This window comes from Nelumbo lutea, chromosome 1 (assembly GCF_056320005.1).
Source record: "Nelumbo lutea isolate HS-2025 chromosome 1, American lotus-T2T, whole genome shotgun sequence".
Lineage (NCBI taxonomy): Eukaryota > Viridiplantae > Streptophyta > Magnoliopsida > Proteales > Nelumbonaceae > Nelumbo > Nelumbo lutea.
Genome location: NC_142684.1, coordinates 148,560,990 through 148,583,375, shown reverse-complemented (window position 1 = coordinate 148,583,375; position 22,386 = coordinate 148,560,990). Strand labels below are relative to the sequence as shown.

At 40.4% G+C, this 22,386-nt stretch overlaps 1 protein-coding gene across 3 annotated transcripts in view; it reads left to right on the top strand.

The window, feature by feature from the left end:
* LOC148878278 (putative phosphoinositide phosphatase SAC9) overlaps positions 1–22,386 on the top strand; it is a 151,176-nt gene that overhangs the window by 61,078 nt on the left and 67,712 nt on the right. For all 3 annotated transcript variants that reach the window (XR_016101285.1, XM_088951998.1, XM_088952004.1), the window contains 2 exons: positions 6,252–7,091; positions 8,677–8,874. Coding sequence is in view for 2 of the 3 variants with exons in the window: in XM_088951998.1 (XP_088808124.1) it covers positions 6,252–7,091; positions 8,677–8,874 (1,038 nt within the window). In the remaining variant the exon portion in view is untranslated. The remainder of the gene's footprint in view (positions 1–6,251; positions 7,092–8,676; positions 8,875–22,386) is intronic.

Sequence of the window (22,386 nt, the reverse complement as noted above, 5' to 3'; positions counted from 1 at the left end):
ATATGAAAGCAGTAGAGAGAATCTTGAGATATCTCAAGACATGTCCCGAGAAAGGGTTACTATTTAAGAAGCATGACAGAATAAAGGTTGAAGCATACACAAATGCTGATTGGGTTGGTTCTCGTGGAGATAGGAGGTCTACATTTGGATATTGCACCTTTGTGGGTGGAAATTTGGTCACGTGGAGAAGCAAGAAATAGGCTATTGTAGCAAGATCAAGTGCTAAAGCTGAATACAGAACCATGGCTCATGGTGTTGCTGAACTTTGACTTTGAATCCTCCTAAAAGAACTGGGGATAGATATAATTAGAGCACTCAAGCTCTATTGTGACAATCAGGCCACAATCAACATTGCAAATAAACCAGTCCAGCATGATAGGACAAAGCATATCGAGCTTGATAGATACTTTGTACGCGAGAGGATTGTCCCTGGAGAACTTTGTATTCCTTACATGCCATCAACAAAACAGCTTACTAATGTTTTCACTAAAGGACTCACAAAATCCAGATTTATGGAGATGTTATGCAAGTTGGGCATGATAGATATCTATGCTCTGCTTGAGGGGGAGTGTTGTGTAGCTTAGCATTGTGAGCTGGGGCCTGATTATGTTATGTCATGATAATTAGTTGCGTAACTTCCTTTCTGTGCTAAATGGGCCTGGGCTTATTCTGTTTTTTATGTTTCCTTACTGCCTACTAATCAGGGGCAGATTTGTCATTGTATCCTTTTCTTATTGCCCTAATATAAAAGGCTGTTTCGGAGGGCTGGAGGGTTAGGCTGCCCATTTCTTCTAAACCTCTCTTCTTCTGTTTTCCTTCTTCTTCTTCTTCTTCAGAACTGAACACAAACAAGATCTTCCGATAGATCTTCCAAAAAGACTTGCCAAATGGCACCTTAATTTCGAATTTTGACAGGACTCAATTTGGCATAGAAATCCCTGCTTAGTACCGTTGTCAAAAAAATAGACTCCATCAGCTTCATGCCCACTTCCAATCGTTCCTCCTCGTCCTCAGGTCTTGAAGAACACAATGAGTAGGAAAGAAGGTCACAAAAATAATTATGGGATTTTGTAAGAGAACTAACAGGAAGCAAGTTTTTATGTAATTCAGGTACATAAAGAGAAAATCCCATGGAAAGGTTGTGGATAAGCTTAACTGCACCCAAACCAGAAATTGGAGTTTGAGATCCATCAGCAATTGTAACCTTACCATTCCCTGGAACTAACTTGTACAAAGTAAAACATGAAGGCATACCAATCATATGAGCACTAGCCCCGAATTCAGCAATTCGGGAGCTATCCAGGGATGGAACAAGCATGTGCAGTACCTGTTTTAGCAAAGGCAGTGGAGGGGATTACTGGACCTAGTAGAAGTGGATGTCCTACCAACAGTGGCCAAATGGGCATTACCCTTTTTCCCAAACTTAATATTTTCAGGTTTCAAGTGTGGATTCAATTTCCCACATCTATCCTTTGTATGTTTGGGTCTTCTACAATATTCACAAACTAATTCAGCCCTTTCGTTGGCTATGAACTTACTTCTAATCTGCTTAGACTTAGATCTTGAAAATGTTGAGTAATTAGTCACAGGAGGTTGCACATAGCAGCCCTCCTACTTTCCTCTCCTTGAACTAGGGTGAAAGATGATCATTTAATGGTCATGTTGTGCACAAAATCCCTGCAACAAGAGGTGGAATTTCAAAATTTCACATAACCCTAGTGCTGAAATAGCACATACGAGAAAACCGTTTTTTCTCATAGGACCAATTAGGTTCTTGGACCATGAAAGATCAGATCTTTTTGGATGAAGATTGAGTGCATTACCTGATATTGAAGTTCACAAATGCAGATTTCGAAGTGGTGTTCACATTCAATCTTGAATCCTCCTGGTAATATTGCAACAAGTTGAAGATGGCGCAACTCTATGTTTGCAGTCTCAGATTCCTTCTCCAGAAAGTACAGCAACATGGGTCTGGCACTAACGCTTTTGGGTGATTTTCTTGACCCAAAAGACAGCTGGAATAATGCTTGAACCAATGGATATTGACTCAGGTCGAATGGGGTTCAAAACCCTAGTTTAAGTGTCTCACAATGGGGGGATCGTATTCAGCTAGTAGAGAGAATAAAGCATAGTTCGATACCCCTCTCATTCCTCGTTATTTATAAACTTGGGAGGGCTGCAAGAGCCCTCTGCTAATCTATTTACAAATCCTAATTCAATTAGGATAAGATTAGAGAGAGTCCACCTCATAGTTTTCAAGGCATTTAGGTGATTCTGGGCGACATTGGGGCGCCTAGGCGTCACCTAGGCAATAAAAAAACTGACTTTTGGCTAGTTTCCTAGTTTTATGTACCATTCAGCATGTATGCTAATTGAAAAAATAGCAATTCTCTTTATTAAGAACATTAAATTTCCTCTAAAAATGTGGCAAATCATCACATCTAAAAGACAAAAATCTTTTTACATGTATTAATTTCATTATTTTCAAAAATAATACTACTATAATAAGTATTTAATAGAGAAAATTCATGTTAATTAGCACCTAAAGAAGGTTATTAACTTTATATGATAAATATTCAAGATAGAAAGTAAAATAGAAAAAAAACAAGGATGGAGTTTCTGTTTTATTTAATTAGAGAGAGAATAGAAAAAAGAAATTTATTATTCTATTCTTTCTTTCCTCTTTCTTTTCTTTCTTTCCTTCTTTCTTTCTTTGTTTCTTTTTCTCTCCTCAAAAACCTTTCATCTTTTAAAATTCCAATAGTAAAACATTAAAACAAAGTATAATTGATGTACATAGCATATTATAAAATGTATTAACACATACATTAATAAGATACATCAATATAAATGACATTATAAAATTTGCCCACCTTGTCATTTTTGTCGCCTAGGTGGGCACGTAGTTGCCTCGGCGGGCCCCTAGTCACCTAGAAGGGCACCTAGTTGCTAAAAGTCAAGGCATTTGGGCGAGGCACCCAGCCAAGGGCGCCTAGTTGCCTAGGTGACGCCTTGACAACTATGGTCCATCTCTCTTAAATCAGCCATTAGATCGGAAACCTTGAACCAGTCAAACTAGTCAAATCTTAGTCTTACTAGACTTGTCTAGCACATAGTTTGACTAGGACTCTTATTCAAGATTCTTAATTACCTAATAAAATATTTATCCAATTATGAGGTTACAGCTCATATGGTGTGGAACCCACAACTTAATGGGAGAGCCAACATATCACATGTTTTATATATAAGCTAGTGGAGCCGGCCACTTAAGTTTTAATTAGCCATTATAGGCTAATTCGACCATAGCTTTTATGGGCTTAAGTGATGACGCCCATTAAGTGTCTAAACACTAAGGACACTTGGAACCTTTACCGTCCTAAAGTCCCAAGTATATTGGTTTAGCCTTTTATGTGATAATCAAGTCAATGCAACCTAATTAATCACTTGCAATCAATCTCTCTACTATAAACACTTGACACCACATTTAGGGAAGGATGTTTTCCCTCTTTGTCTTTATGACATGATGTCCAACTTCCAACACCATTGGATCATTGAGGATTCAGATAATCCTAGTGCCAGCAGATTCATGACTCCAAGTAGGAAGTTGTACAAAGACTTGTCTGTCTTTGATATACCAACCAGTGAGATCCTTCTGGGGTCAAATATCTAGGTATGTTGGGACTTTCAAGGATGGTAAGTTGACTGGTGATCGGATTCAGATAATCCTAGTGCTAGTAGATTCAGGACTCCAAGTAGGAAGTTGTACAAAGTGTTCTCTATGTCCTAACATAGTTGCAGATCCTATCACATTGATCACAAGTCAACTTACCATCCTTGAATGTCCCAACATACCTAGATATTTGACCCCAGAAGGATCTCACTGGTTGGTATATCAAAGATAGACAAGTCTAATACTCAATCTGATATCATTAACAAGTCTAGGGATTAAAAGCAACACCCAATTGTTCCATCTGTCATAAAGTCCATGAACATGCTGGGTTTGGTCCAATTCAATATTTATTGTAAACACTCATTCTCACACCTTAGGTCACAACCTGAGTAGCTGAGACACACTGCTCCACTACCTTGGGCAATATGAAAATGACAACCTTGTTAGGATAGACTTTGCCAAGTGTATCCACTAGTTGTGAAGTTTAAGTTCACATTATAACAATCATGTGGTCTCATGCATGTATGAACTAAGGGTATTTAGCATAACCCGATGACACATGAAATGAATATCTTTTTTATTCATAACAAAAGTATATACAATACATTAGTTGGAGTTGAGGGCATACACACTGTCTACATAGGGAGTGTGGTGATTCGTGGGGATTGAGAGAGAGAGAGAAAGAGAGAGAGGGAGAGAGGTACGGTTGAGAGGAAAAAAGTCACTACTGGCAGCCACCAGTTTTCTATTTATATTAACTTCATAAAAGAGTCTGAAATTACAAGTATGCCCCTGGCGGCATATCCTAGAAATAAAATAATAAGAAAAAAGGAAAGAAGAAGAAAAAAAACAAGTAATTGTAACTGTAACTGTAGCTATTAAATAGGCCTTACAACAGGGAGTAAACTGTTGCAAGGGAGACAATGTTAGCACTAAGAATATTCTACCTAGTAAAGTCAAATTCAGGATTCAATCTGACCAGGAAATCATTAACTTTGTTCTTCTCAATATACTGCCTATACTGGTCACCATCTTTAGGGTCCTTCGATTCCAAGGCATCCAAGTGATCCATTTGTTCCCAAAGTGATTGTAGAGAAGAGAAATACATGGTCACTATCCTCTCCCTTTGGTGCATACTGCAAACCCCTCTTTGAAGCCGATATACTCTATCTATATTTCTTATTTGGGAATAGGTAGAAATTACTCTATCCTAAATATCCTTGGCAGTGAAGAGGAACATGTAGTTACGAGCTATATGAGGTTGCATAGAGTAAACCAGCCAAGACGTTACCAATGAATTTTCCTGCTCCCACATGGGAAACTTTGGGTCTTTAGGTTTTCACTTCCTTCCCTGTAATAAATCCCATCTTACCTCTCCCTCCAATGGTAAGCTTTGCAGATTGAGACCATTCCAAAAAAATTGGTTCTGTCAAGCTTTACAGTGGTTATCATGCCATTAGCAATTTGGACTTCCTTAGAGAACTCCATGTCTCACAATCTAATTTCTCAACAGCCCAACAACACTCCAACAATCAAGCAGCACATACACGACCCAAATATACAGGTCTAATCTTGGTTAACACCCAAAAAGGAGGCCAAAAACTGGTTGGAGACAAAATAAGAAGAGAAAAAATCCCCAAAAAAATATCTAGGGCTCAGAAAAATGTGAAACAACTTCCTAACATTACAGACCTTTGAAACAACCCAAGAGCATTAGGTTCCATGCAAATAAAATATTTTAAATGCTTAGTAAAACCCCAAAAGTCATATCTGCATTTTCTGTGAATTTTGGTTCAGAAAACCAAGGAAAAAAATCAGAGGCTTCAAATGGATGTAAGAATAATACCAAAAACAAGCCTAAAATCAGGGCGCATCCAACAATATAAGTTTCAAAAATTGTTGCCGCCACCTATATGAACTGCAGATGTCATTAGCGGCAGTCTGACGTCAACAGGCCTTCCTGGGTATGACGGTCAGAAGAAAGCCTTCCCAAGATCCTTGAGGTGCTGGGATACCAATTAGGAAGTGTATGAGATGAGAGAATGGAGAGAAGAGGAAGAATAAGAAGAAGAAAGAGAAGAGGAAGAAGAAGAAGAGAGAGATTTATCGAAGAAGATTGGCGTGTCACTGTTCACACCCTCATAACTAAAAGTATGTCTTGCTGAAAAATATTACAAATATGTTCCTACTTGGGTGCCCAAATACAAATATATGTAAAAGACAATAATACCTTTTCACATCACATAAACATTCTCAACACATATCAAGTCCCCCTAAGAGTCCTTGGGTGCTTTGAATGTCACTCTTTTTTCTTTTTGGTATGTTTTGCTCATTTGTGTGTTTATCTTGATTGTTGAAATTACCTATCCTAAATATGTAATGTTTTCATACCATTCTTCTGATAACCAGTTATAGTTATCAATCATAAAAGATCAGTTATGGTCATGATTCCAAATTGTTCTGGAAATTCTCATTCTTCTAAATTTCATGATTTGCACCTTCATTCTTCAAAAAGCATTCAAACATAGAAATGATGATATCCCAGCTTACTATTTCCACATTTGGATATTCCATTCCACAGGAAAGGAAGCTAGACTTTGAGGAAGCAATGAGACTTGAAATTGAGCGCTTCAAGTTCAATCTTTCTGCTGCTGACAGAGATAGAACTTTATTATCAATTGGAACTGATCCTGCTACTATAAATCCAAATGGGTTACTTGATGATTTGTATATGGCCCGACTATGCAGAATTGCAAGCAACCTTGCTATTCTGGGGCAGGTTGCACTAGAGGACAAAGTTACTGCTGCAATTGGTCTTGAGACCAATGAGGATGATGGTATAGATTTCTGGAATATTACTAGAATTGGAGAAACCTGCTCCAGTGCCATGTGTGAAGTCCGTGCTGTAACCCATCCTGCTGCATGTATACCTTCTATAGTCCCTTCTGGAGGAGGTTCACAATCTCATTTTTCATGTTCTCAATGTGAAAGAAAGGTTTGTAAAGTGTGCTGTGCTGGAAAGGGCGCTCTTCTGCTCCCAAGCTACAACTCAAAGGAAATGTCAGGTTTTAATAATTTGTTAAGCAGGAGTGGGTCAAGCCATGGCAATCAGACTGATAGTGTACCAACAAACCGTTCATCTATATTAAATGGGGTCATCTGTAAAGCATGCTGCAGCAATATTGTGCTTGATGCATTGATTGTGGATTATGTCAGGGTATTGGTTAGCTTGCGGAGAAGTGCTCGTTCAGGCTGTGCTGCACATAAAGCTATAGATGATGTGATAGGCCTCAGATCAATAGATTATCTTATTGAAAGAAACAAAATGTCTGATGGTCAACAAGCTGCTGAGGTCTTGAAAAAGTTACTTAATGGAGAGGAGTCACTTGCTGAATTTCCACATGCAAGCCTTTTGCATTCGGTAGGCATAGGTGTTATAGTTTTCAGTATTTAATTTTCTATAAGCCTGGTTTTTTTGTCCTTTTTACTGCACAGACCCTAGAATAGTTCAGAATCATATCCATATAAATTTAGATCTTTCGTGTGTTGCCAATTTACCATTGCATTGGGTGTTAAGCTTCCATGCAAGTGTCATTTTGGATTTTTCATCCTTGTTTTGTTCAAATTTAAAAAGTTAATGATCTATTTTCTTACTCTAAACCTAATTAATCATTTTGCCTTTTGTTTAATCTTATATTTATAACTCACTGAAGTCTTGGCTCTGTCAAACCTGTCTGGCTTTTACTCAGCATACACCCAATTACTTCAAATCTATTTTGATAACTTCTGTACAAATCTTTATCGAAACCATCTCTGTACCTGAAGCTACTTGTTTAGTTTTAGTGTTCTTGGCTCATAATGTGGGACAGTGTAGGTCAAACCAGACAGTATGGGTTGAAGACTTGGGGATAGAGAGAACAATGCAGACAATGATTGTGGTTGAAAACTTGATAATCAAGGCTAAGGATCAAGAAATCAACTGACCAAAGTGTTATCCCAACCATTTGATCGACTACATGAGTCCTGTTTTGCCATTCCACTCTAAGAAAATAGAAATGACAATGTTTTATGTTAAACTAGCCAACCCTTCGTTCTTCCCTCTACTTCAGCCAATAACCTTTTTGGCCTCCCCCAACACAAATTGTATCAGATCACTCCTTTCAGGTATTTTTAGCAGTCTTTTATGCACATGAGAAAAATATTTAAATATATTTCTCTCATTTTGTCACCTATTGGTGCTGTCCCTAAGTTTGATGCACTCATTTTTAATTTTATCTTTTCTATGCTTTCCACTCATCCTAGCATCCTCATACTTGCTTTATTCATTGTATGGATATATTTCTTCTTAATTTTCCAAACCATTGATCCAAACAATGTTTTAGTCTTATAACTATCTTATAGCACTTTCCATTCAATCATATTGATATGCACTAACCACAACACTAGGTAGACTACTGAACTCACAACAAATTCTATGGGCAACATCCTCTTAAATCTCTCCCTCTATGTGGATAGGGTAAATGGTCACATAAGTATCTTAGTTATCAATTGTCATTGTACTCTCATTCCTGCTTTTTTTTTTGTTTTGTTGCACTATGTACATCCCATCCTTTTTTTTCTGACTGATTTGTGCTGTTTTTCTTTTCGCTACTCTTGTAAAGATTCTGTTGATATAAATGAAACCTGATCTTACTGTTGCATATAAAAAAAAAAAAAACTCTTTGTTAATAATAAGAATGAAAAGAATAGAAGTACACAAATAGAAAGTAAGAACTACAGCCCAAAAAATGGGCCAAACCCCAGTCTTTGTAGAAGATTACCCCAACATCAACAATCAGTCCCATTATATTACATCATAATTAGTGCCGAAGGAATGGAGGCCCTCCATATATCTGTCTCTCACACCCAATATGTAATTCTATATTATATCACTGAATAAGTGTTCAAATTTGTGTGATTTTACCACTTATGTTGATATCTTTGCGTGTTATTACTTGTTATCACAGGTGGAAACAGCAGTAGGCTCAGCACCATCCTTGTCTTTGCTAGCTCCAATTGATTCTGGACCACAGCATGCATATTGGAGAGCTCCCCCTAGCATTTCCTATGCTGAATTTGCTATTGTTCTTAGCAATCTTTCTGATGTCTCTGGCATAGTCTTACTTGTTAGTCCATGTGGTTATTCTACAGCAGACTCTCCCACTGTAAGCATGTAACTGAATTCCTATTTCTACTTTCTCTCGTATTTATTCGATGAAAATGGTTAATGGGGATGATTTTTCAAGTTTATTGTTAGAATGTCAGAGTGTTGTTCGGCTGATAAGAGTTCTTAGCCCGGTCTTATGTTTAACTTATCTTGTAACTGGGCCTGTGTTAATGGGCCTAATCCTGTTTAGTGATTTAAGTCATCTGGGTGTCCCATCACTAATCAGGGGCATCCCAGTAATTTCTTGTACCTTGTACTATATTCATCTATAAATAAAAGACTGGTCGACTGCCTAGTACAGTTCGACATTCTCTTCAGTTCTGTGATTTTCTTCTCTTCCTTGCTACTTCGAGTATAGCTCTTCAGATTACATGGTATCAGAGCATTAGCTCCTTCCTGGTTTCAGCAGGTGCATTATCTTCTCTTGCTGCCTTTTCATCTTCTCTCTTCCTTTTCTGGGTTGCTGCAGTAAAGACCTAGGAGTGTAAGAGAGTAAAGCTAGTTCGAACCTAGGGTTTCTCTTGGTTGTAGGACTCAAGGGAAGTAAGACCCAGAAGTAGATGTCCTACTAGATTATTCCAACAAGTAGTAGCTATTGGGCTACTAAGAGAGGTCTGTATAGGACAGACCTGGTTGAGGGCTGATTCAGCAGTCCTAGCACTAGCCGAGAGGGGGAGAACTTCCTCTACAGTTGCAGCTTCGTGCTCCAGCAAGACTTGTGCAGAACAAGTGGTAAAGACTTAGCTTCTTCTACAGTTGCAGTTTCGGTGCATCAGCTTCTACAGTTGCAGTCTCGGTGCATCAGCAAGACTCTTACAGAACTGCAGCAACTTCAGTTACAGATTTTCTTCAGGTCGGTTATCAGCCCTACTTTTGGACTGAACTGGTTCAGTTATAGACCTTTACTTTTTACCAGAACTGTGGCAACTTTTGCACCACACAGTTGCAGCCTTAAACTTTTACCAGCACTGTGAACTGGTTCAGTTACAGACCTCTACTTTGCTACTGGGTGAACACAGTGACCACTTGCTACTGTACCCGAACTGTGAATTGGATACTTGCTACTGTACCACTTTGGCCAGTCCTTAACAGAATCACTTATAGCACTATGAACAACTCTTGGACTGAAGTCAGGATGTCCTCACTATCCGGTGAAGTTTCCTATAGAGATAACAGACCTGTCACAAGGTCCTCAAACCTGGAAAACCCTAATCTGCACAGCTTGCAGATTACAAGTGTGCTACTGGATGAGTACAACTTCAGAGAGTGGTCCGTCTTTGCAATGCTGTTCATTACCTCTCGTGAACTCACTAGCTATTTGGATGGAGACAAGAAACAACCAAAAATTGGCAGTCCTGAATACACCGTGTGGCGCAAGGAAAATGCCACAGTCATGTCTTGGTTGCTTGCCTCTATGACTCCTAGGGTGGCCAAAACTGTTCATCACTTCCCTACAGCTGCTAAAATTTGGGAGAAAGTATCTAAGACATATGGCTAGAAAAAGAACAATGCTAGAATCTACAGGCTGAACCAAGACATTGCAGCCCTAAGGCAAAGAGACATGTCCGTGGCAACCTACTTTGCAACACTAGAAGGCCTCTGAGAAGAGCTTGACCACCACTTGATTTTGGATTGGGAAAATACCAATGATAAGGGGAGGCATGACAAGCAGATTGAGGAGGGAAGAGCCTTCCAGTTTCTGGTGGGTCTTGACCCTGTATATGAAGGTATAAGGTCACAGATTCTAGGGAGAGATGAATTACCTGAGCTTCACCATGTTTACTACTTGGTGAGGAATGAAGAAGTAAGGAGAAAGGAGATGCAAGTTGACTCCCAGACACATTCAACAGAACTACCTGGAGAACACTCAGCTTTAGTCTCCACTAAGGGGAATAGATTTTCAGACAAGAAGTCCCTCAAGTGTACCCATTGTGGTGGTGAGAAACACACAAGGGAGAAATGTTGGGTCTTGTACCCTCATCTGAAGCCAGCTGTTCTGAGAAAGGACAAAAGGCAACATAGGGGCCACACAGCAAGTGGGAATCTTGCCACCAACAACAGTAGTGACAACTCACAGAGTACTCAAACAGTGTCCTCTTCCACCGCAAGGCAGGCTGCTGACGCCTTTGGACCAAGTACTTCAGGCTTCACAGCTAGTGAGGTAGAGGTTCTCAGTCGGGCATTAGCCCATCTGAAGAATTCTTTAGCTTCCACATCTCTTGCCAAATCAGGTACATCCACTGCATTTAGTGCAATTAGTTCCATTAATTCTACCTCTTGGGTGATTGACTCCGGAGCCACTGACCATATGACACATATGTCCTCCTTATTCTCTACATATCACTTGTTGTCTGGCCAGGATAAGATGAGAGTAGCTGATGGGTCTCTCTCCACCATCTCTGGAAAGCAGGTGGCTGACCTAAGCAAGGATCTCTCTCTTAAATCAGTCTTACATGTTCCTAGTCTTACCTCAAATTTGTTGTCTGTTTCAAAGCTTACAAAAAATTTGAACTGCAGTATAACTTTCTTTCCTTCTCATTGTGTCTTCCAGGACAGATTTGAGAGGAGAACGATTGGGAGTGGTCATGAGTATGGGGGCCTCTACTATTTTGATGAAGATGTCAGCTCAGCCTTGCAAGCTTCTACTACTAGTCCGGAATGTGTGGAGTCAATAGCTAGGCTGCACTTGTGGCATGCTAGGCTAGGTCATTTGTTTTTTTCTTCTTTAGCAATGTTGTTTCCCGAATTATGTAAGGGCATTCCGAGTCATAGTTTAATTTGTGATGTGTGTCAAATGTCAAAACAATGCATATCAATGTATCCAATTTCTAGAAATGAAATTCAAGCCCCTTTTGATTTGGTTCATTCTGATGTTTGGGGTCCTTCTCCCATTGTTTCCATTGATGGCTTCCGTTACTTTATCAGTTTTATTGACCATTATTCTCGGTGCACTTGGATTTATCTATTGAAAGGACGTGATGAAGTTCCCCGGATAACTATTTGCAAGATGGTTGAAACACAATTTGATAAAAAGTTCAAGCAATTCCATTCAGACAATGCAGCTGAATACTTTGAAAGATCCTTGAACTCATTGATGGAAGATGCAGGCATGTTACATCAATCATCATGTGCTTACACCCCTTAGCAAAATGGGGTTGCTGAGCGCAAGAACAGGCACCTATTGGAGACAGCTCGAGCCCTTCTTTTCCAGCACAATGTGCCCAAGCAATATTGGTCTCAAGCTGTTCTCACTACATCATACCTGATAAATCGGATGCCATCGAAGGTACTGGGTATGAAGACCCCTTTCTCTGTTTTGTGTCCCACTCTTCCAAAATTTCCTCTTCCCCCACGGGTTTTGGCTGTACATGCTTCATACATGTGAAGGATCCAAAGAAAACCAAGTTGGATCCTAAGGCTACAAAGGGAATACTTTTGGGGTACTCTCCTACACAAAAGGGGTATAAGTGTTATGATCCTGTCTCCAAGAAAAAATATGTCACCAGAGATGTAGTCTTTTTTGAGTCTCAACCCTATTTCCAGTCTTCTCAGAATCCTCTTCACGGGGAGAGTAGTGGGATGGAAGAGGATTCTCATTCTCCCTTCTTTTTTGTTCCCATTTCATCACCTTCCACTACTACTAGCTGTAACATTCCGGGTCAACCTAGTGAGACTCCCACTGTGCTAGTTACTTCTCTAGATTTGGCTGATGCTTCTGAAGGTTCCAGTGAACAAGAGAAAGAGATACTTACATACAATGGAAGGAAGAAGGCCCCTCAACCTCATGATTGCAACCAGTTGAACTCAGATCAATCTGTCTTTGCAATCCAAGGTAATTCCGTCTCACTCAATTCAGATTTGGATCTTCCTATTGCTCTCCGTAAGCCTGTTCTCTCTTGTACCACTCGGCATTCCATAGCTGATTATGTTTCTTACACACACTTATCCCCTGCCTATCACTCCTTTGTGTCTGCTCTTTCCTCTGTATGTATCCCTTCCAGGTATTCAGAGGCGACATCTGATCCAAGGTGGAAAGAAGCCATGAATGAGGAGATGAAAGCCCTAATGAAAGCAAGGACGTGGGAATCGGTGGACCTTCCAGAGGGGAAAGGCACTATTGGGTGCAAGTGGGTATTCACAGTAAAGCACAGGGAAGAAGGGTCAATTGAGAGGTACAAGGCCAGAATTGTGGCAAAGGGTTTTACACAAAAGGAAGGAATTGACTACAAGGAAACCTTTGCCCCAGTAGCAAAGCTCAACACAATAAGGGTTCTACTGTCACTTGCAGCAAAATTCTCTTGGGGACTTCATAAGCTAGATGTGAAGAATGCCTTCCTAAATGGTGATCTTCATGAAGAGGTATTCATGGAACCCCCACCTAGATATGATGTTGGAAAGAAGGTATGTAAACTAAGGAAAGCATTATATGGTTTGAAGCAATCTCCCCGGGCACGGTTTGAAAGACTTTGTTTGGCCATGAAGAAAGTAGGGTACACTCAGAGCAGCATAGATCATACATTGTTCACAAGGAGACTGGATGACAAACTTACAACACTCATTGTGTATATGGATGATATGGTGATTACTGGAAATGATGTGAAAGAGATGAAGAGGCTGAAGGAGTTCTTAGCTTTAGAATTTGAGATCAAAGACCTGGGAAATCTGAGATACTTTCTTGGGATTGAAGTTGCTAGATCAAGAGAAGGAATCTACATATGTCAAAGAAAGTATGTGCTAGATCTCCTAGAGGAAACAGGCATGATGGGGTGCAGCCCAGTAGACACTGCAATAGAACCAAGCCATGGATTACAAGAATCAATGGGTGAGGAATACTGTAATAAGGAAAGGTACCAAAATTTGGTAGGAAAACTGATATACTTATCCCTTACTCGGCCAGACATTGCCTATGCAGTGCATGTTGTCAGTCAATTCATGCACTCACCAAAGGCCCCTCATATGAGAGTAGTGGAAAGAATCCTTAGATACTTGAAGACTTGCCCAGGGAAAGGAATTCTATTCAGAAAAAACAACAGACTTGAAATTGAAGCCTACACTGGTGCTGATTGGGCTGGATCCGTTGGAGACAGAAAATCAACCTCAGGTTACTGTACATTCTTGGGAGGAAACCTAGTCACATGGCGTAGTAAGAAGCAGAATACCGGGCTATGGCACACGGGGTTGCTGAACTCTTATGGCTCAGAACTCTCCTTAATGAACTTGGTATCAAGACTGAGGGTCCTCTCAAGCTGTATTGTGATAATAAAGCTGCTATCAACATTGCCAACAATCCCGTACAACATCACAAGACAAAACATATTGAAATTGATCGACACTTTGTCAAAGAGAGAATTATTTCAGGATGCAGATTGAAGATGTATTAACAAAAGGGCTGGCATCAACAAAGTTCAGGGACATACTTGGCAAGCTAAACATGATTGATATCCATGCTTAGCTTGAGGGGGAGTGTTAGAATGTTAGAGTGTTGTTTGGCTGATAAGAGTTCTTATTAGCCCAGTCTTATGTTTAACTTATCTTGTAACTGGGCCCGTGTTAATGGGCCTAATCCTGTTTAGTGATTTAAGTCATCTGGGTGTCCCATCACTAATCAGGGGCATCCCAGTAATTTCTTGTACCTTGTACTATATTCATCTATAAATAAAAGACTGGTCGACTGCCTAGTACAGTTCAACATTCTCTTCAGTTCTGTGATTTTCTTCTCCTCCTTGCTACTTCGAGTATAGCTCTTCAGATTACATTTATATCTTAATTTCTCCTACTCATCATCTGATCGTCATCATATGTAGAGGTAGTGATGGTTAAAGTTGTAACTTTACTTCTAGTGTGTATCTTATACGCATTATTTTATTCTTTTATTGTATACTTTTACTTCATGCAGCATAAGGACAGATTTTTCCTTTTAGTTCTTTTTAATATAAATATAAATACTTTCTTGGTGTAGTGAATTACAACTACACTGGCATGGTGTCAAAGCAGGTTCAAATCCTCTTCCATTTGTTCCAACTTTAATAAAGTAAGAAAAAAGTGAAGAAAATGATAGAAGAAAGAAAGAGAAGAAGATAGGAAGAGAAAGGGAAGGGAAAGAGAAGAGAAGGAGAAGAAAAGAGGGAAGACTAGAAGGAGAAATCTGTTCACTTCTCCTTACTGTCGACCCAGGTTGTATTAACATTCTATTAAGGCTCAAATGACTACAATACCCTTAGGAAAACTACAGCAGATATAAGAGAGAAAGAATAACATGAAAAAGACAATACTGCCCCTGTTAAGTACTTCTAACAATTCTGGTACTCCCCCTCATGCTAGAGCATATATATCATAAAGTTCTAGCTTGTTACAAATATAGTCCATCCTTGAGTGATTCACACTTTTAGATTTAACATAGGGAGTAACAACCTCTCCACTTGTCACTTTCTCTCTCACGAAATGTCAATCAACTTCAATGTTTAGTCCTTTCATGAAACATTGGATTAGAGGCAATATGTGTTGCGGCTTGGTTGTCACAAAACAATTTAATGGGATGACAAATTGTGATATTCATCTCCTGAAGAAGATGCTTCAACTAGACTAGCTCACAAGTGCACATGGGCGATTGCTCTGTATTGAGCTTCAGCGCTACTCCTAGCAACTACATTCTGCTTCTTGCTCTTCCAAGTAATGAAATTTCTGCACAAGAAGGTACAATAACCTGTAGTAGATTTCTTGTCCATCGGAGGCCCTGCCCAATTTGGATCTAAGTACCCTACCAGAGACATCTATCCCCCTTAATTATACAAAAGCCCTCGACCAGGAGTACCCTTTAGATACTTCAGCACCCTCATAACACCATCCCAATGAGCAGTTGTTGGATTTTGCATGTGTTGAAAGTGTTAAAATAAATGATTTTATGTTTGTTAGGGTCTGTTTGGATGATTAAAGCCTTTTTTTTTATTTTAATCTATTATTGTAGTATCACTTAGTAGGGGCACAAGGGTCATTTCCCTTCTTATTTTTTTCCCTATATATTATAATGAAGCTGGCGCCGCCAGCACTGTTCCGTTGCCTCAACACTGCTTCTTCCTTCTTCTCTTCTCTTCTCTTCTCTTCTCTTTGCTGTAACCTTCAATTAGATTTACTGTCAAGATAGTATCAGAGCGTGGCCATTGAATCTGGGCGATCAAGTGTCTTCTCCAAGCTGCTGAATCTGGGCGGAACACAGGAGTACGTCTGGGATGTTCGAATCAGACCTGCAACTGGTTCCATCCCTTTTTTTTTTTCTTTTCTTTTCTTCTCTTCCCTTGGTCGTGTACCAAGAGGAAAACGAATGGACCTGAACCACTGAATGTTGGCACACCCTTGTGAGGTTTTTCCTCTGTTTGTTTTGGATTGTGTGATCCTGTACCTGTGAAAGGCTGTTGTAGGTCACGTATGACCTGTTTTCTCTACTTGTTGGCTTGATGCCTTGTGTGTAAGGATCTCCCCTTGTGATTATTGCTTGTAGACCTGCTGAGAAAACTAGTAGGCTGGGACTGCTACTCCGTACAGGTCTGAAAATCAGATCTGTCATCTTGTTTATTCTGGAAATTGGTGCTGGTCTTGTGCTCAGATTAAGTCCAAAAACTGCAGTGTGGGTGGACTAATCACTTGTTGTGTGTGGAGTTTTTTATTCTGATATAAGGAGGGATCCTAAGTTGAAGTTTTTTGATAAAAAAATTCTGTGTTGACCATGTCTTTTGAGAATCCTGCTACTTCAGGGATTTCTGAAAATTAAAATGGGGTAAGTGGGGGAATGGATATGAGTTTCCACATGGCTGTCATTCCCTTTGATGGTCTGAATTACCTTGAATGGTCTAGGGGAATAAAACTCTACATTACTGCTAGGGGAAAAATATGATACATCAATGGAAAAGTGAAGGAACCGAAGAGCGGAAGTGCTGAATATGATAGATGGAACCAAGAAAATAGTATGGTGATGTCTTGGCTCTTGGTTTCAATGCTACTACAGGTGAGAAAACTTTTATGGGGGATGAAACTGCTTGTGAAATATGTGAACAAGAAAAGTCCACCGATTTAGAGCAGGCACACTATGCCAAGATATGCCAACTGCAAGCTGAATCGTCCACTTGTAAGCAGGGAGAAAGGAGTCTCTCAGTGTACTATTTGGATCTGACATCGATGTGGAAAGAACTTGATCACTATCAAAATGTTAACTGGAAGTGTGATGAGGATGAAAAGGCATACAAATCACTTGTATCTCAGCAACGGGTATTTGCCTTCCTCTTGGGGCTGAATCCTTCATACGAGTCCATCAGGGTGCAGATCTTGGGAAGTAAAGACTTGTCATCAGTTCAAGAGGTTTATGCCTTGGTTCAGTTAGAAGGAAGTACAAGAAATGTGATGAATTCTATAGAGGGGGAGCCAACTGCTCTAGCTGTTCGGGGAAGTTCAGATACTAATGTTGGAGGTGGTTCTAAGAAGGGTGACTCTTAGAAGAGAACAGATGATAAGAGTAAGCTTTGGTGCACTCATTGCCAGAAGGCAAGACACACCAGAGATACCTGCTGGGATCTCCATGGAAAACCTAAATGGGCACAGGATTTGGGTAAGAAGTCAACAGCTGATCAGGGCAAGAAACCAAGTCAGCAGAATCAGAAAAGGTATAACTCATCTAATATGGCATCTCAAGAGACTAGTTCCATGATAACCCAGGAAAGGCATCCCAGTTTTGACCCTAAGGAAGAGATCAATAACTCCTTCCATGACCATTTGGAGTTATATGGTAGGACTCTTCACCAGATGGATACTCATCCTACTCCTACCTATTTTGCATCTGCTTCAGGTAACACTACCACTGCCTTCCATGTGTCATCTAGTACCTCTGATTCCCCTTGGGTAATTGACTCTGGAGCCTCAAACCACATGACCGATAAGTCAAATTTATTTCGGGCATACAATCTTCTCTCTGGGAGAGATAAGGTGAGAGTAGCTGATGGCTCTTTCTCCACCATAGCCGGCCAAGGAACCATATCTCTCCCACTCGGCCTTACCCTTTCTAACGTACTACATGTTCCTAAATTACCTATAAATCTTCTTTCCATTAGTAGTATTACTCACTCCTTGAACTGTTCAGTTACTTTCTATTCGTCTTCATATGTGTTTCAAGATTTGGCCTCGGGGAAGACGATTGTACAGGAAGCATAGTGGATGGTCTCTACGTGTTGGAGAATAAAGTTGGTCTTGTGGCTACAGAGTCTTTGAGTTCGTCCAGTAAGAGTCAAGCCTATATATGGCATAGTCGTCTTGGTCATCTTTCTGTTGAGTAGTTAAAAGTCATGATTTCAAAGTTGTTTGAGTGTTTGTCAGTGAGTCAGTTGTAGTGTCAGACATGTCAATTGAGTAAACACCGTAGAATCTCTTTTCCTTTGAGAAATAAAAGATCTGAATTTCCATTTCATATTGTTTATTCTGATGTTTGGGGTCCTGTTACTCTACCTACTGAGGCTGGATATAAGTACTTCATTACCTTGATCGATGATTACTCTAGATACACCTGGGTTTACCCTATGCGATCTAGAGAGGAAGTGCCTAAAATTGTGAAAGACTTTCAATGCATGGCGTTCACTCAGTTCCAAACTGAAATCTATATTTTCCAGTCGGACAATGCAAAGGAATACTTCCATAGTTATCTCACAAAATTCTTTGCTTCAAGTCGATCACTTCAACGAAGCTCTTGTGCTAGGACACCTCAACAAAACGGTGTTGCTGAAAGAAAAAACCGTCATCTTCTTGAAGTAGCTCGTGGCTTGTTAATTCATATGAATGTTCCGAAGCGCTTTTGGATGGATGTTGTTTTGTGTGCTACATACATCATCAACCGTATATCCTCTCGGTTACTAGAGTATAAGGCCCCATTGAAGGGATAGGAAATCCATTAGATGGACGCCCAAGATTGCGGAATAAAGGGGGCGAATTTCAAAAAATTTTCTTTCCCTTCAACTGGGAATCAAATTCCCTATTTAGAAAATCATATTTTCAAGGATCATTCTTGAACCATAAACTGAGCCAGATCTGAACCAAAAGAAGGAGAGAGAGATAATACCTGATACAGAGAAATAATATCTCTCAATGGAGGTGTTCACGCCCAAGGTAGAAACCAAAATCTGCTCCCACTGAAGATGGCGCAGTGCAAGGTGGAGCAGAATCAGCAGTGTCCTTCATAAGAACTTGATTCTTCACAAGAATCACCTGGACGGCTAGTGAATACAACTCCTACCAATCTTTTCTCCAAAAGATTGGAATCAAGATCCAATCTTGATTTCTCCCAAGCAATGGAGATCAAACTGCTATAGGCGGCTGCAGGAAGGAGGCGGCTAGAGAGAATTCGCAGGGTGCAGAATTCTCTCCTCTGTGATCTCAGCTCTGAAGACAAGACTATTGCTGGTGATTGTGTGTCTAAAGGCTGCCGCCCCTTCTTCCTTTTATAGACTTAAAGGGATCAGCTCCTAATCCCATTAAGAGTTGCTAACCCAAATCATATATGGATTAGAAGTCCCTTTAAGATAAGGAATAAACCTTATCTTATCTGCAGATTAGATCAGCCAGTTCCTTATCTAATTAGGAAGTTTCCAAATCTAAATCTCATTTAGATCTTGGACTCTCTGAGTGGATAGGGTGTGTGCCCAATCCTATCAACTGATCTTATCTCAGAATTCGCCCCTTAAAGACTAATGAAATTAGCCCAGTTCGAAATGGGCTTAAGGCCCATTTAGGGTTATGTATTCATTAAGCCTTCCAAACTGCTACCCAGTTGGGCTTCCTTGTATGGCGTGGGACCCAAACATTGATCTACACATCAGCCACATGGGTTCAGCCCAGCCTTTGTTACAAGGCCTGGCCGAATACACTGTTATGGACAGTGCACCCCCTGAAACCCATCAAATGGGCTCTATGGGCCCAACACTTACCCTAAGTGGTCCCTGGGCCAAGCCACCTTGTAACACCCAGGGACTGTGGGCAGATGCAAGATTATCCCATCAGGTATTATCCTCAATGGCCTTACACTTAACCTCTCAGCCCATAATGATCATACACTGCCCGACAAGAGAGGACCTCTCCCTCGGCTGCAAGGAACAGTGTTGCACTCTCTCAAGTATGGATCCCGGGAAATAAAACCTTTTGCAAACATTTCAAAACAATAATATATATACTTTTTATATCTCATATAAATTATATTTTGCAAAACAAATCTCAACGATTGAAATCGGCTGCTGGCAGTCTTGGTTTCCATCAGTGAGAGTGCATCCCCGATCATTACCTTTGTCTGACAAAGGGGCTGATCACCCACTCAGATGAATTCTCAGACTGTCCCAACATACCCAGGTTTTGACCCCCGCTAAGGATCTCACTGATTGGTATATCAAAGACAGCCCAATCCGACACCTAGTGCAGTATCATAATCGAGTCTAGGGGTCGGGTGTAACTTTTCAGTTTTGCCCATCAATCTCCAAGGTCCAGGGCAATACTGGAAATCTGGTCCAATTCAAAGATTCAATTAATCCCACACTGTATGTGCCTAGGGTCTCACCCTGGTAGCTGAGACAAGCCACCCCAACCGACTTGGTGGCACCACAGTGTCAGCCTTGTCAGGATAAGTCTCCCCAGACCAACCCACTGACTGTGAACATTCTAAACTAACACGAGTCTCTAAGTGTCCAGTTTAAGGGTATTACACAGAAACATACCAAGGGAACATGAATCAAATATGCACTTTTATTCATTTACAATAAACTCATAAAGTACATCAATTTGATTGAAGCTAAGGGCATACAAAACTGTTTAAAAGGGGTACCGTTGCTATGATCTCGTCTCTCGTAAGTACTATGTCTCAATAGATGTGTCCTTCTTTGAGAATCAACCTTTCTTCTCGGTTTCTCCTCAGGGGGAGAGTAGGGTTGAGGAGAAACAGGCTCAGACTCAACTACCTCCTCTACCTGACCCTCCTCCATTCCGTGTCTTCCTTCACCGCCACAAAAGCCAGTAGAGTTCAAGAGTCGTGGAACCTGACACTATGCAACCAACATCATCGGCTTCACCGGAGGTTGGTCCTTCCCATCAGCCAGGTAAACTTGCTTCTATTGATATGCCTGCTCCTCTCAATGTTGATTCCCCTGTCATTAATGATCTTGATGTTCCTATTGCTAAGAGAAAGGGTGTTAGATCTTGTACCACTAACAATCCTATCTCTCACTTTGTGTCCTATGATCGTATTTCATCTTCATATCGTGCATTCCTCTCCTCTGTTGACAGTATCCCCATTTCTAAGAATGTGGCAGAAGCTTTATCCAAACCTGAATGGACAGATGCAATAAAGGAAGATATCGATGCATTACACAAAAATGGTACTTGGGAGTTGGTGGATTTTTCTGAAGGGAAGGAAACAGTGGGTGCAAGTGGGGTGTTCATAGTGAAACACAAGGCTGATGGAACTGTTGAAAGGTACAAGGCCAGACTAGTGGCAAAAGGTTTTGCACAAGTATATGGAGTGGACTATGCAGAGACTTTTGCCCCGGTAGCCAAGATGAACTCTATCAGAATTCTCCTTTCACTAGCGGCAAATCTTCACTCGGAACTTCACCAATTAGACGTCAAAAATGCTTTCTTGATTGGTGATTTGGAAGAGGAAGTGTACATGAAACCTCTAGGTTTTTGTGCTAAAGGCAGTGAACAGAAAGTGTGCAACTTAAAAAAATCTTTATATGGTCTGAAACAATCTCCTCGGACCTGGTTTAGTAAGTTCCACTCAGCAGTTCAACAGATGGGGTTCAAACAATGCCAGTCAGATCACACACTATTTGTAAAGAAAGGTGAAGGGAAAATTGCAGCTCTAATTGTGTATGTGGATGACATAGTGATCACAGGAGATTGGGAGGCTGAAATACAGAGACTAAAAAAGTTCTTAGCCACTCAATTTGAGGTGAAAGATCTAGACCCCTTACGTTATTTCCTTGGAATTGAAGTTGCTCGCTCTTACAAGGGCATCTTTATTTCCCAACAGAAATATGTTCTAGATCTACTAGAAGATACAGGCAAACTGGGGGTGAGACCAATTCACTCACCAATTGAACCTAACCATTATCTGGGAGACAGTCAGGGAGAGTTCTTGAAAGATGTGAAGAAGTTTCAGAGACTTGTAGGGAGACTCTTGTATTTGTCTATGACCAGGCCTGATATTGCTTATGCAGTGGGTGTCCTTAGTCAGTTCATGCAAAATCCTAAGACAGCTCACCTTGAAGTTGTAGAGAGGATCCTCAGATACCTCAAGAAGTTTCCTGGAGCTGGTTTGCTATTCCAGAAACATGGACATTTAAAGGTGAAGGTATATACTGATGTTGATTGGGTAGGGCTAGTTGATGACTGAAAGTCTACCAGTGGATATTGTGCTTTTGTAGGGGGAAACCTAGTCACATGGAGAAGTAAGAAGCAAAGTGTTGTGGCTAGGTCTAGTGCTGAAGCAGAA